This window comes from Pollicipes pollicipes, unplaced genomic scaffold, assembly GCF_011947565.3.
Source record: "Pollicipes pollicipes isolate AB1234 unplaced genomic scaffold, Ppol_2.1 Scaffold_3087;HRSCAF=3621_pilon_pilon_pilon, whole genome shotgun sequence".
Classification (NCBI taxonomy): domain Eukaryota; kingdom Metazoa; phylum Arthropoda; class Thecostraca; order Pollicipedomorpha; family Pollicipedidae; genus Pollicipes; species Pollicipes pollicipes.
The window spans coordinates 30,416,218-30,431,019 of record NW_023596225.1 but is presented as its reverse complement, the minus strand read 5'-3'; the positions used below and the strand labels follow the sequence as shown (position 1 = coordinate 30,431,019).

The 14,802-nt window shown below is 59.3% G+C and overlaps 1 protein-coding gene across 1 annotated transcript in view; it reads left to right on the top strand.

Moving 5' to 3' along the window:
- The window catches only part of LOC119090031 (fat-like cadherin-related tumor suppressor homolog), a 68,107-nt gene that overhangs the window by 36,839 nt on the left and 16,466 nt on the right, over nucleotides 1–14,802 (top strand). Inside the window, exons 3-5 of the mRNA XM_037212827.1 lie at nucleotides 6,724–6,827; nucleotides 7,599–7,800; nucleotides 10,891–10,952. Coding sequence (XP_037068722.1) covers nucleotides 6,724–6,827; nucleotides 7,599–7,800; nucleotides 10,891–10,952 — 368 coding nt within the window. The remainder of the gene's footprint in view (nucleotides 1–6,723; nucleotides 6,828–7,598; nucleotides 7,801–10,890; nucleotides 10,953–14,802) is intronic.

Below are 14,802 nucleotides of genomic sequence, written 5' to 3'. Positions count from 1 at the left end.
ACTTCAGGAAGTGACGGTGCGGCAAGGTGTGTGTTTTGCGCACTACCTCGCCAGCAGGCACTTTGCTCGTTTGCCTGGCTTTGTGAAACGGCATGATGATGTGCCGCGGGGTGGCCAGCGGCTGACCAGCGGCGCTGGCCCGCCCGGTGGCCAGTGGCTGACCAGCGGCGCTAGTCCGCTCTGTGGCCAGCGGCTGACCAGCGGCGCTGACTCGCCCGGTGGACAGCGGCTGACCAGCGGCGCTGGCCTGCCCGGTGGCCAGCGGCTGACCAGCGGCGCTGGCCCGCCCGGTGGACAGCGGCTGACCAGCGGCGCTGGCCTGCCCGGTGGCCAGCGGCTGACCAGCGGCGATGGCCTGCCCGGTGGCCAGCGGCTGACCAGCGGCGCTGGCCCGCCCGGTGGTCAGTGGCCGACCAGCGGCACTGGCCTGCCCGGTGGACGGCGGATGACCAGCGGCACTGGCTCGCCCGGTGGCCAGCGGCTGACCAGCGGCGCTGGGCCGCCCAGTGGACAGCGGCTGACCAGCGGCACTGGCCCGCCCGGTGGCCAGCGGCTGACCAGCGGCGCTGGCCCGCCCGGTGGACAGCGGCTGACCAGCGGTGCTAGTCCGCCCGGCGGCCAGCGGCTGACCAGCGGCACTGGCCCGCCCGGTAGCCAGCGGATGACCAGCGGCGCTGGCCCGCCCGGTGGCCAGCGGCTGACCAGCGGCACTGACTCGCCCGGTGGACAGCGGCTGACCAGCGCGCTAGTCCGCCCGGCGGCCAGCGGCTGACCAGCGGCGTTGGCCCGCCCGGTGGACAGCGGATGACCAGCGGCACTGACTCGCCCGGTGGACAGCGGCTGACCAGTGGCGTTGGCCCGCCCGACGCGTTCTTCGTCGTTGGGCATTGTCTACGCTTCTCACGTACGCCACGTTGTGTTGTCACACAAGATGCGCAGTGCTTCGGTCATATAGTGCGGTTTGTTGCTGCTGCTCTCCTCGCCGAATGGGGCATAACAGCGGTTTCAATTCTCATCGAATAGGACGTTCAAGACTCGGTTATTTGTGGCTACGAAAAGCACGAGGTGAAATCAGATTTTGCGGATATCGGCGTTATTGATAAAAAATGTATTAGGCCGGTGCATTTTCCTACAGAAAGGGAATGTTAGCAGGTGCTCGTTACTTTATACGATGCGTTATTCAATACAAGCGTACTCTGCGCTGTTGGCGGAAAGAGCAATGTCCAACTTTCAGTCTGCCATGCCCACTCCATCAAATTGTATCGCCTCGCTACTGCCAAGTAGGGAACACAAGCCAGGCATCCAATACGGACCGTGACTCGGTTCCCAAGCGCAGACAGTTCGCCCGCATTGCTCCGCCCCTCGACGTCGGCGCGTAGCCGCTCTCTCCCCACCCCATCGCCCAAATCGCCGAGTCGCGTCAAGCGCCCCCGGCGCCGTCTGCACGGCGCGACCAGTCCCTTTGTTCATCGGACCAGTCGGGAAGTGGCGGCTCGGCCGGCCAAACAAACAGCGGCATCGGGAGACCGGCCGAGCCCATGTTGGGAGCCGCGTCAGCTGAGCGCCGCGCGCCGGCCGCTGTTGATACCCTGAGTAGGAGCTGAGCCGGCCGTTCGGATGCGCGCCGCTCGGCCCGCGTCTCCGTGAGTTGGCTGCGAGCGGCCGGCTGCGTCGCCTCTCAGGTCGCTCCGCTCCGCTGCGGGGGGAGGGGAGGGCATTCGCCGTCTGCCGCGACGTCCGCGCCGTCCTGTACGTGTCTGGACGGCCCGCGGCGTACCGCCAAGGCCGACGTGAGCGAACGGAAGGCCGTGCTCCGACCCGCTGGGCGGTGTTCTGTCGCAGCGAGCGCCCCCTGGCGCCGGCTCAGCTGGCCGCCCTCCCCCCCCCCCCCCCTTCCTCCCGGGGTGGCCCCGGCCGCTGGACAGGCTCACCTGGCGCGGTCACGCGCCGTGGGCGGGCGGTCGGGCCGCCGTGCCGCCCCCTCTCCTGTTGCCAGGGTGACCCGGGCTGAACACGGCACCTGTCCCAGCCGCGTACCCGGCGACTCTCGGCGACTCTCGGCGCCTGCTGCCAGCTGCGCAGCGTCCGAGACTGCAGGTCCAGCGGCCCCGACAGTGAGCCCCTGGGCACCACAGAGGAGACGGAGACGTTTGCAACTGACGGCGGCATCGATCTTTGCAGACGCGCTCGCGCCGCCACACGCACGCCGGGCGAGGGTCCCTGGCGCGCATCCCTAATCCTAGCACCTCCCGTGCATGGTTGGCTTGGGGCAGGGGCGGGGCGGACGGGCTGTCTCGGCGATCCAGAGCCGCCCGCCTCTCTGTATGCATCAGTGACGCCGGAACGTGACGTCCGCTGTCCCAGCTCTGCCAGTCGGCCCCGCCTCCCCGCTGCGGCATCGACTGTGACGCCCCTGTGTGACGGATGTGGCGCTCAGCTGTGCCAGTCGAGACGTCAGGCCGGCCCGGCCGAACGCCGTGCTAACACGTCAGGCGGCGCCACTTGCCCGGCTGTCGGAAGCGGCTGTCTGGATGGCTGTCTGGTGGTGATGCTCCGCTCCCACGGCAGCGTCACCAAGCTCTGGCGGCCTGCGTGACAGCCAGTCATGCCTGTCGTAACACTCAGCCGTACTGGTGACTCCCGGTAGTTGTGCTGCCGGCTGTGCTAGTGTGCCGGCCAGTGTGCCTGCCACCAGCTGTGCCAGGGTGCCGCCGGCTGTGCCAGTGTGCCGGCCAGTGTGCCTGCCACCAGCTGTGCCAGTGTGCCGCCGGCTGTGTTAGTGTGCCGGCCAGACACAGTAGTGTCTGACAGGACCGGGCTGCACCGGACGGCACTGGGCGGGGCGCCGCTGCCGGCAGACATCGGTCAGTGTCGGGGCCTGCTAGGAGTGCGCTCTGTTCCCGCAGAGCCGCCGTCGGTGGCTGCTGACCCAGCAGCAGATGCAAGCATGCCGGGCGTGACAGACCGCTTGTGGGTGGACTGGTGCCTCACTCCGCGCGGAGTCGGAGTCAACTCCGGGGTCGCTCAAGCTTTCTCTGGGTCAAGGGGGTACTGGCCTATGACAAAACGCTGCGAGTCGTATGGCGGGACTCAGAGCTGTCATTGATATACTCTTTCCAACATTGCGTGTGAGAAGTGAGGTGAGCACTAAAAACCGACCTTTTTGTTTTGCTTTTGAAGTTTGCATCATATCTCGACTTGTTGACTCCGATCGATCGCACCGACTTCGAACTTGTCACCGTGATCTGTTCCGCCGGAATCAATCCCGGATTGAAACCCTTTCTTCGAGTCAGATTTAAACTGGACTTTAGGGATCGAACAGCTTTGTGGCCAAGCAATTGCCTAAACAGGTCGTGTTTAGCTTGTCAAGAGCTATTCACGTGACGTATGTCGCATCGGTGAGACCATTTAAAGTGGCCTTTGAGCATGTATATTCCATGCATCTTATCTGTCCCAACCCACACTGCAACATCACCTCGATACTGCACGATTACTCACTAACTGTACCCCCTCCCTCCCTCCCCGTCTGACCGGGCGTGTTCCGGGACCTGTCAACACCAAGCGGCGAGGCCGCCTCTGCCCGGTCGCCCCTCCGCTGTCTGTTCAATGAACTACAGCATCGACTCGGGTCTTGTCCGAGCGGTGGCGTCTCTCTGTCTTGTCAGGCATTGCTAACGGCGCCCAGCCGGGACCAGTAAAAAGAGAGTGTCGCCTCTCTCCTCTGCCGCTGCCGCCTCGACCTCCGCATCCGCCGCCTCCGTTACCCCGCGGCCTCTCCCCCGCCGTCGCCGCTTCTGCCTCCGTCGCCCCGCCGCCGTCCCCACCCCCTCCCGTCGCTTCCGTCGTCTCGCCGCCGCCGCCGCCGCCACCCCGCCCCACCCCCTTCTTCTCGCTTCCTCTGTCGTCCCGTCGCCGCCGCGGCCGGGCTCGTTTTGAGATCGCGGGAGCGGGTGGAGGGGCTGCGGCTGCCTGTCTGGCGGTAGCGCCGCGGCGAATTGTCCCCAGATGAATGGCTAGAAGCGCACCGACGGCCGACGCGTTGTCGGGCCGGCGATGGACGCCGGATGGCGCCGCGGCCGACGGCTAACTCGGCGCTGGCGGAGCCGGCGACAGACCGCACGGGGTGGTCCTCTCCGCCCCCTCCCGCTCCCGCCCGGGCTGCTGGCCTCAGGGGTGACAGAAGTGGTGCGGAGAGGGCGGTGCAGATGCGTGAGCGTGACGGATTGTGGGGGGGAGAGGTAGACCTGATGGATGGTTTGTGAAGGCGAATGGAAGTGAGATACAATTGAATGAGAACGGCGCATGTCTGGGCATGGTGCCGATAAGATCAATATTGAAGCTTTCACTGACCCTGTGCGTGTGTCCAGTCATCCTGCTGCCCCGCACTGCTGCGCAACCAGCTGCAAGACGGCTAACCCATCGCGGCAGACGCGTTCACTGTGCAGAAGTGCGACACTCGCTTGAGAAGGTGCGCCATGTCATGTTTCGGGCTTTGTTATGCACCGGTGGTATGCTTGATTGAAAGCGAGGTCGCTAGCCAATGTGTTTAAAACGGTATCTGATCGTCGACTTGATCTGATCGTCAACTTGATTGACCTGTCCAGAAGCGACGGACCAAACGATGCGTTTTCTAATGTCCAAGGTCCATTCCAAAACCTCGTATTACAGACGCATCCAGTTTTCACAATTATGTGCAAGGGAAAGCATAAGTAACTTAAAGCTGTGTGGGTGCCCCCGTGCGTTTGTTTGCATCCGTTTTTGCTATAAGGTCTTTTTCTGCAATAATGTTAGGTTCAAATAGCGAATGAAATAGGTGGGGCCTAGCGTCCTTTTGCCGCGCACTGGTAACAGAGTGATCGAATTATAGCAAATAACGTCACCTTACGCGCCACAAGCCGCACAGTGCGATACCGTGTTCACAGTGGACATTTTGGCCCGTGAGATTGTGTTCCACAATTTCGACAGAGCGTCCCAGCTGCCGAACTGCATCGGCCATTGCCCGACATCAACATCGGCGTAAGTGCACTCGCACAACAGCCCCAGCATCCAGACGAACTGGCGGACGCCTCGGTGACTGCAGTTAGCCGAGGGGCGGGGGGGGGGGGCGCCCGCTCGTCGCCCGTACGGGGCGCAGGCGAGCGTACAATAATAGGCGGGGTCGGCGGCCGGCCCGGTTCCCGCGCGCGCGCCGCCGCCGGCCACTCGCGCCGCGTGAGAGAGTGTATTTGTGTAGCGGGTCGCGCGCGCCGCGCGTGCCAGCCCGCGCCGCGAACAATGTAGCGACACGAGCCGCCGCGGCTGCCGCCCGTCCCGCGCCACATTAACAACGCTCGACAGATACAGGCTTGCCGCTGGCCAGTGCCGTGGCGCGACGCCAGAGACCGCTTTGCTGACAAATTTGTGTTGATCGTGACAAATGGGATAAATGAGCGAGAGTTGGAGCGTCTTGGCTACAGGAAGAAGCCCTTCGAAACATGCTTGTCGTGTCGCTTGAAGCTGACAATTCCGTGCTCAGGGTGGGACGAGCCTTAACCTCAGCGTTGACCGGTTCGGAGTTGATGGACGGAGGAATATCTCGTCATGGCGTGACGCATGCGTTTGCAGAATTGGAGAAGAATTTGGGCGAATGCACTAAGTATTTTGGCGGGGAGAGTTATCAGTGACGTCATGTTCATTCATTTGAACCGTTGGTGTTAAGTTTCTACGAGGGCTGTTTCTGGATTGTTATTTCAACCCAGTGAGCCCGTCTGAGACAGCGAGCGGCGTCATACAAGCGTTAATCAAAACGTGAAGAAAGTTCAACGAAGCAAACTCAGCTGACAAAAAAGCATGATATGGGCCAGTGCTTGACCACACTCGGCCGCATTCGACAATGGCTTTATTGTGTCAGCCGCCACTGCGTCATGACGTATGCCGTCCTCGTTTGCCTCCATATGATGCATTTTTACCTCTAGGCCGCATTTGTACAGCCACATTTGGTGTGCGGTCGTTTGAGTGCTTCCTCTGTAGCGCATTGCAGCGAGGCCAGGGATAGACGTTAAGCCCGACCCGAGCGGTGGAGCCGGGCTGCCACGGAGCTGCCCCGGGGCCGCCGGCTCGATAGCCCAGCTCTGGCCGTCTCGGGCCGTCTTGGAGGCGAACGCGCCGCTGTTCAGGGGTTTGGGGCCGTCTTGGAGGCGAACGCGCCGCTGTTCAGGGGTTTGGGGCCGTCTTGGAGGCGAACGCGCCGCTGTTCAGGGGTTTGGGGCCGTCTTGGAGGCGAACGCGCCGCTGTTCAGGGGTTTGGGGCCGTCTTGGAGGCGAACGCGCCGCTGTTCAGAGGCCTCAGGTCGACGAGGACACCCTGCAGAGCCGTGGCGGCCACCGGCAAGGGCAGAGGCGGCTGCAGTTATTGCGCCGGTGGCGCCAGCTGCAGGCTGGGCCTGATGGATTGGGTGCCGTCCGCTCCGCCCCAGGGCTGGCGAAGATGCCGGCTCGGAGGGCGCTGCGGTCTGTCCGGAGTTTAAGCATGCATTTAAGTCTCTGCGATGGCTCAGATAACCTGGATGTGAGGTCACGGGGTGCTTTTTGTAATTGATTGCAACGGTAGTCCAGGCCCGGTGCCAATGGGTAGAGATCGCATCCTCATGTTGAACGGACTAAGCATGACAGAGCTAGATTGTCGTTAATGGTAGCTGGAGATGAGATAGCCGTCCGTCATGGTCTTCTCTCCTTCTTCCGCAGGCATCTACACGAGGGACGTGCTGGACCGGGAGACCCAGTCCAGCTACTGGCTGACCGTGTACGCCAAGGACTCCGGCGCCGTCCCGCTGTCGGCGCGACTGGAGGTGCGTGGACCGTCTGACCTCACGTGCCGCTTGCTCTTATGGACGGCTGCCATGGGGCTTCTGAAACAGGGATTGCTCCGCCCGCAGTATCTGTGCGGCACTGTAGTGTGTAATGACAGCAAAACCAGCCCATTACCCTGCGGGACCGACATTGTCCCCAGCACCCATCAGAACCCACACAATCTCCGACTGGAGATACGTGGACCGTCTTACCTCACGTGTCGCCTGCTCTTACGAGCGGCCGCCATGAGGCATCTGAACCCGTTGTTGCTCCACGTGCAATATCTGTACCGGCTCATTTCCTTGCGGGACTCCCATTTTCTCCAGCATTCAAGAAGTCCCCGTACAATCTCCGTTGTTATCAGCCCGGCGGTTCGGTTAACCGCGTACCTTTGACCTCTGCCGTCGGCGGTGGCCGCGCTCCTGGTTATTTGACGTGTCAGCGCGGGTGGCGGAATTATAATGGCTGGGTGCGGGGCTGTGTAATGAGAAAAGTTTGTGGCGTGACCCGATTCGCCAAGACGTCGAAGAGAAAGGTCATACGATGAGAATAACTGGCGTGATGTGTGTGGAAATGTACACGGAGGCGGTAGACGAGAACGAGAGCTACCTGTCGACCCGAGCGTTCGGTGGTTGTTCAGGTGTACATAGAGGTGGAGGACGAGAACGACAGCTACGTGCTGACTCGGGTGTTCTGTGTTTGTTCAGGTCTACATAGAGGTGGAGGACGAGAGCGATGGCTACGTGCTGACTCGAGTGTTCTTTGTTCAGGTCTACATAGAGGTGGAGGACGAGAACGACAACTACCCGCTGACGTCTGAGCCGGTGTACCGGGCCGAGGTGTTGGAGAACTCCGCCTCGGGCACGCGGGTCACCAAGGTCACGGCCTCAGACCGGGATGGAGCCGGCCCACTGCGCTACCGCATAGCCGGCGGTAACCCGCAGAGTCTCTTCATCATGGACCCGGACACAGGTGAGCGCACTGCAGCCGGACCCGGGCTCAGGTGAGCACACTGTGGCCGGACCCGGACACAGGTGAGCACACCGCAGCTGGACCCTGACACAGGTTGGTGCACTGTAGCCGGACCTTGACACAGGTGGAATGATGACCGCAGGACATAGACACAGGTGAGCACACTGCCACGGGACCTGACGCGGTTGGGGGGGGGGGGGGGGGGGCAGTCTATCCGAACCCTGGTGCAGGTGAAGACGCCACATAGTACACTCCGGGCAGATACGCGCGTAAAGGACTTGACTCGGGGAGGTAGCTGGCAGCAGCAGGGAAAATGTCGTCTTTGGCCGCTGGGGAAGCCTGCTGGGCTGAGGGAGTCGTGCACGTGTTATCTTGGACGCATTAAGCTTTTTGTGTCTCAAAACTATTTATGGAGCTTTGCAATAAATTTCCTCTCCATTTGTTGTACATCGATCTGCCCGCATGCATCACTTAATCAACTGCGGCGGCGGCCTGTGACGTAGGAAACTGCCAAGTCAAGGATAAATCTTGGATTGCTTGAGGGAAACTTTCTTTTTGGCATAAATCTGTGCTGGACGTCTTTCAGAACAGGACTAGAATGGGTTTGAAAACTTTACGTCATCAACATCAGCATATCAAGTCTAACGCATGGCAAGGTTTTACTTTCAATTCCACAGCCAACATGATAGTTGGCAGACATGTCCATGGATCTTTGATGGATATTCGGATCATTGCGTGATCATGAAATGTAATATTTTGTCATTCTTTTTTTGTCATTATGATCATAATCATCTTTCAGCGTCGTGAACTACGACGCTCAGTGATTCAATCAAAATTTGGCAGCTTAGTTTTATTTGACGCCAAAGCAGCGGAATGCCTTAAACGTGATGTATTTGCGGTTCTTTTTCATCGATCAGCGCTGCCACGAAAGCTTGTCCGGCTCTCTTGACCGCTGTCACGGTTGTCTGGTGGGCATCACGCCGGTTCCCTGACCACTACCCCGGCTGTTTGGCGGGTACCACGCCGGATCCCTAACCACTACCCCGGCTGTTTGGCGGGTATCACGCCGGTTTCCTCTCACTATCCCGATTGTCTGGCGGGTATCGTGCTTTCTGAGATTTCTACACCCAACGCCACTCAGGCCGTCGTTTGTGGCTGCAAATGGTGATTTAGATTAAATGGATGGTTTGCTGCACACTTCGAACAGCTTAGTAGTCTCAGGGCAAAGAACTCTTAAGCGAGCAGTTGGCTTGACTTGGAAAACGTTTCACGGTTACAAATGGTAAAGTGAAAGCTTAAACGTGGAACACGGACTGAGTGCTCCTCATTTTTCCTTGAAAAATCATGACACGTTGGCGCGGCTCCTTGGAAATGCCTGCTTTGAGAAATTGGCCGGGTTGAAATATCCTAAGTTATGTTTAAACTGATGTTTTGAAGCACAACATATTTCGCGCATTGTGCCTTTGCCTTTCTGTGACGTCACTGGCTGCGATCAGAATAATACTCAAAAGGCGCATTTACGGTGAATGCGCGCTACTGACCCACAACTCAAACAGAAAACCCAACGTTGTATGGACCTTGATGGCACTATGCCATATGTAACATTTCTAACCCGGTCTTTGTATCCCGGGATTCACAAATGGAAGAGATTCCTTCCATCTGTGACCTTAGTACGCTGATGGCTATACAGAACTGTTTTTTTCATTTAGCTATGGAATTTATCCCTTCCAGCTCAGTCTTCAGCACGGATGGTGGGCTCCTGATCGTAACCCAGCCTGCCTCCCCCTCCTTTCTTGCGTCCATGATCTCGTCTACCCGCGTCCTGTCCCAGTGTGTGCACCACAGATACCAGCAGTTATCTGTGCCTATCGACTCCTCGCACCATGGTCTTGGTCTACGCCTGGCATCCGGGCCTGTCCTTATCTGCGCTCAGCAAGCACCAGCGGCAAATGACGTCAGATATCTCCTGCGCTATCTGATATCGTTCATCCTCCGAAATATGCAACGTCATTGACCTATGCCGTACATGATACCGTTGATTCCTGAAATGTCTGTCGTCAGTTATATCCGCCGTATATGACGTCAGTCATTGGGACCCGTTCCGCAGGAAGGAATGGCGGGCACCGAGGGAAATCGAACCCCATGTCCCTGGTTTGCCAGACGCGCAACTTAACTTCTACACAACTGGCACCCCTACATGCCGTCAGTGATCCCCACAGTTCCGACCACAGTGGCCCCTGAAGAGAGAACTTCTTTTGTTTCTGAGAACTTCATTTGTTTCTCAGATACCGGACATAAGTCCACTGAGATATAGTACTTATCCACACGACGTCTGACATCGGTGCTCTGTGTTCCCACATGACCTGGTTGGGTTACTTCCCTGTAATAGCGGGCGTGAGGTGTCTCATATTGTCTGACGTTGGCCACCCCGTATACCCCGGTAGCATCGCCTCACGGCGTTACGTGCCGGTCGCGTCAGGCGTGACCTTTGACCGGTAATTGCCGGGGTGATCTGTCGGCCAGGCGACACGACACACTTAGCCGGTGCGGCGGTTGGCGCCGCGGTGTCGCAGTGTCGCAGTGTCGCTGCTTGCAGTGTCGGTCACGTCTGCGCTGCAGCTTAGCGAGCGGCGTGGCGGCCTTCATGAGACTCATGCCGGCCGCCATATTGGAGGTGTAGGCTTGGGTGAAGAAGGCATGATTGGCTATGGATTGCCAATCCGCAATACAGTCAGGCAACCGTCTCGCAACCCGATGGCTGGTCGCGGGAAGCCTGCGATCCATTTTTGATAGCTTTGTATCGTCTGTGTGAACGACGAAGTACTGACCTTCTCTCGTATTTTAAACATTATGGCTCGCTTCCTTTACATTCTGACCGATCTCCATTTAATGAGCCTGCATCCCTAACCCCAACCTCAGCTGCGGTTGCTTTCCCCAACCCGGCCCGCCAGGGCTTCGTCTTTTTCTGTCGGCGTTGGCTCGACTGCAGTGCTGTTCCGTCTCCCGTTGACCGGCCCCGTCCGTAGCGTCTTGTCTGGCTGTGTGTCTTGTGTCCCCTTACATCGTCTGACAGTGTGTCTCCTGTCCCAGGCATCATCACCACCACCGAACGGACCCTGGACCGGGAGACCCGCGCCGCGTACACGCTGGAGGTGAGAGGCCCGCCAGCCCGCTGCCGTGCCCGCGTGCCGAGCGGGAGCTGTGTCGTTTCCGAGAGGAGCAGAACTCTAGCATGTCTCGGTAATTATGGGCTATGAGTAGGTATTGGCTATTTTATGCAAAGCGTGAGGCACGTACCATTTCTTCTCTACTTTTCTGTACCATCTATGCCGTGATGTGCATTTCCCGTCAGTCTTGTGGGGCGCAGGGATGCAACTCTGGCGTGTTTGTCCATAACATTTTCCGCCTGTGCTACAGAAGATATATATCGTAGAGCTTCAGCCACGGCCACATAAAGCTACCCTCGGCACTACGCGGTTATCAAAGAGCCTCGCGGCCTCGTGTTCTCGAGATTGCTCTGAGTGATGCGGTCGGTAGATCTTGGCTGTGCGAATGCAACAGAATGGGAGGGGGATGACTCTGTGGGGTGGGCAGCAAGTGAGCTGGGACCAGTAAACCCATTCATCTGGTTTGATTGCGTCTGGTCTTGGGTCCGTTTGTTTGTGCAGTTTTCCTTTGTGGGTGCGATCGCCAGATGTGGGACATTGATGACCTGTGGGGAGAGCCTCAACGTGGCGGAATCGAGCGCAGGTTCTCGTCTCCTAATATGAAATGCCGCGATGCTCTGATATAAAAGATTTAAATAACAATATAAGGGGCCATGAAGGCAGGAGCTCACAGTGCTGTGGTTCGATAGCGTGATTTGGCTTGGGGAGTAATGTGCATTAACATTACAAAGGATGAAGATTTATGATTAATGTCACGGGTGCAGTTTTACGGCCATGGCTTCGAACCCTCCGCGAAATGGAATCCATTTAGATGAGACACTCAGACTAAGTAGTGTTTTCAAGTCTGATGACGCGCCACCCGAGTGGACTGACGATTGTTTAGCGGATGTTTACTGACGATTGTTTAGCGGATGTTTACTGACGATCGTTTAGCGGATGTTTACTGACGATTGTTTAGCGGATGTTTACTGACGATTGTTTAGCGGATGTTTACTGACGATTGTTTAGCGGATGTTTACTGACGATTGTTTAGCGGATGTTTACTGACGATTGTGTAGCGGATGTTTACTGACGATTGTTCCGCTGACGTGATCTGGACGGTTGTTTAAGGGACGTGGACTGGCGATTAGTAAGCTGACGTGAACTGACGATTGTTTTGCTGACGTGGGCTGGCGACCGTTCTCCTAGCGTGAAGTGATGTGTTTGCTGACAGCTGACGTGAACTGAGGACTGTCGTACTAGCGCAAAGTGGTAGTTGTTAAGCTGGCGTGAAGTGATAATGTTTTGCTGACATGGACTGGCACCTCTTTAGTTCCGCGCCGCCCATGCAGAGATCAAGCTCCCGGTGACAGTGTAGAGTGACGTTGTTATCACCTACACGAATGCTGGTAGTCATTTTGATTAATTGTGTGCCCATGCATTGTCATGCGTTTACCCCTCGTACAATAATTCGGTCACGGAATATGGCCACTTCGGCGTCGAACACAACTCAGAACACCCAGCGCTGCCTCCCCTGCCAAGACTCGTTGTGATCACTTGTCCACTGTCGTGCTGTGGACAGCGTCCGCGCGACAGCGGCAGCGGCTACGACAGCGGCTGCGGCAGCGGCTGCGGCTGCGGCTGCGGCTGCGGCTACGTCTGCGGCTGCGGCTGTGTTAATGGATGCGATAATGCGACGTTGTCACTGGATGACAAGTGACTGACGTGAACTTCGTGGTGGGGTCAGACAGTGGACGGCGCGGAGCTGCCGGGCCGGGCAATGATCAGCGACCGTTCTGTCGCAGCTCGTGGACTAATCGTGCTTACTTGAGAAGTTAGGCCAATAGAAATAGAAGCTCTTGCATGTAAGAAGCGCTCACAACAGCAAACACAAATCACGAAATTAGAAGCGTATTTTCCTCAGCACTTCCGCGACCCATATCATAGACACGTGTTCTCTTTCGCATAATGTATCGCCAAAACCCGACAAGGTTCCTAATGCCAACGATTCGCGCGATTTTCGCATACGGTGGTGGAAGCGCCGATGCCTTGTCCACCACGCGCTATTTCCGCCCATCGGGTAGCTCACGACAGCCCGGCGACTGGCGGGCCGCCGGCTGCTGACCGTTACACACATGCCGCATCTCTAGTCAGGGGCCGCTGGTCGTCTGGGAATCCCTGCGTCCAAGGACGGACAGAAAATAGGATCCCTTAATCTGTGGGACCGGGTTTGAAACATGCCGGAAGAGTGCGGCTGCCGCAGAGTAAGCAGAGTAGTTTATTCAGGCCCGCAGCCCGCAGCGAAAATGTCTCCCGAGCGTTTCAACCCCGACAGAGCCTCTCGCAAAACTCTGCGGAGTGGTGCTGGCATTGGCTAGTGAATGGACCATGCGACGGTTTATGTCCTTCGAATGCATTCATAAAACGGTTGGTTCCGCCCAGCGGGGAATGAATAGTTTTAGTTTGGTTGTGGTTTGAGTCGCGGTCGTGGCCCCACGTGTAGGCCGGGGCGCTGACCTGACGCCGCCACCTCGCCACCTCGCTACCGTAACCAGTCCTGCACCGCGAGGGAGCGGCGTCAGGCGAGAGGCGAGGTCGCCTCTCCAGGCGCCGGCCGTCCCGGGGTGCAGGGCCGTGTCTGAGGCGGCGCAGGTCCGGTCAGAAGCTAGGCGCCAGGCGCCAGGCGCAGGCGGGGTAGAGCTCGGCGCCGCCGACGCCAGCCCCTACGCCGGCGCTGACGTTTCGCGCGTGTTTGACGTGGCGAATCAGGTTTCCGGCACATTTCCGCTCGGCCGCCGGTCAAGCGGCGCGAGCAATAACACGGCCCTCTGCGCCGCGCCGCAGCACGCCCGAGACGGCCGCACGGCGCTCCGCACCCGCCGCGTGGCCGTCCGTTCGCGCGCCTGCGCCTCCCGGGGTGTTATGACGTTTTGGCGCTGAACTGGGGCGGACGGCGATGGACACGGCAAGTCAGACTTCCGGGTGGCTCTTTAACGCCGCGCAGGTGGCGCCGGTAGCGCCGAGGCCGGCGGCGTCCGTGGTCGCGGCCGAGGCGGGCCGTGTCGGTCGCCATCAGGAGGCGACGGGGGACGGGTGGCGCCGAGGCCTGTGGCGTCCGTGGTCGCGCCCGGGGCGGGCCGTGTCGGTCGTCGTCAGGAGGCGACGAGGGACGGGTGACAGGCGCGATGAGTTTTCAGGGCCGCGGTAGCCGCAGGGACGCGAAACACACGACGTTTCGGAGCCGTCGTGGACCCCACAAAGCCGTGAGGCGCACCAGGCCGCTGAGCGCGCCGGTAGCGTGGCCCTCCGAGGCGCGCAGCCCAGCCTTCTCCCTACTGTTCGGCGGGCCGGCATCCCAAAAGGCCGGGTTGTCCACAAGAAGGCAGGCTGTTCGGGCCTCAGTGTCAGCGACATGCACACAGTCCATGAAGCTCGCAGGGACGCGTCGAGTGTCTGCACTCGCGTCTGCAGTCACCACGACCGCTAGCGTTTGGCGGCAGTCTGCGAGTCGGCAGCTGGCACGGATGGGTGGACGGGACGGGGCGGGGACGGCTGGAGCTCGCCTCACGACTGGTTTGGATCAGGCCGGCCAGGCCTGAAGCCGGGCCGGCTCGGCTCTTCGGCGCACCACCGATCGCGTGATAGGGAAAACCAGGCCTCTGATTACCGCTATAAAAGACCCGCACTTCCGGCTGCATCGCCTAACGCTCCGCCGGGCACCACAAAGCCGCACATGTATCACATGTACCATACTGACGTGACAATCACCACATCCATTTTATCATGTTCCCATGGCAGCCAGCGCTGCTGGTGGCCCGGGCTCTCTCTGCAGCCCGGCGGCAGTGGTCGGCCGCCG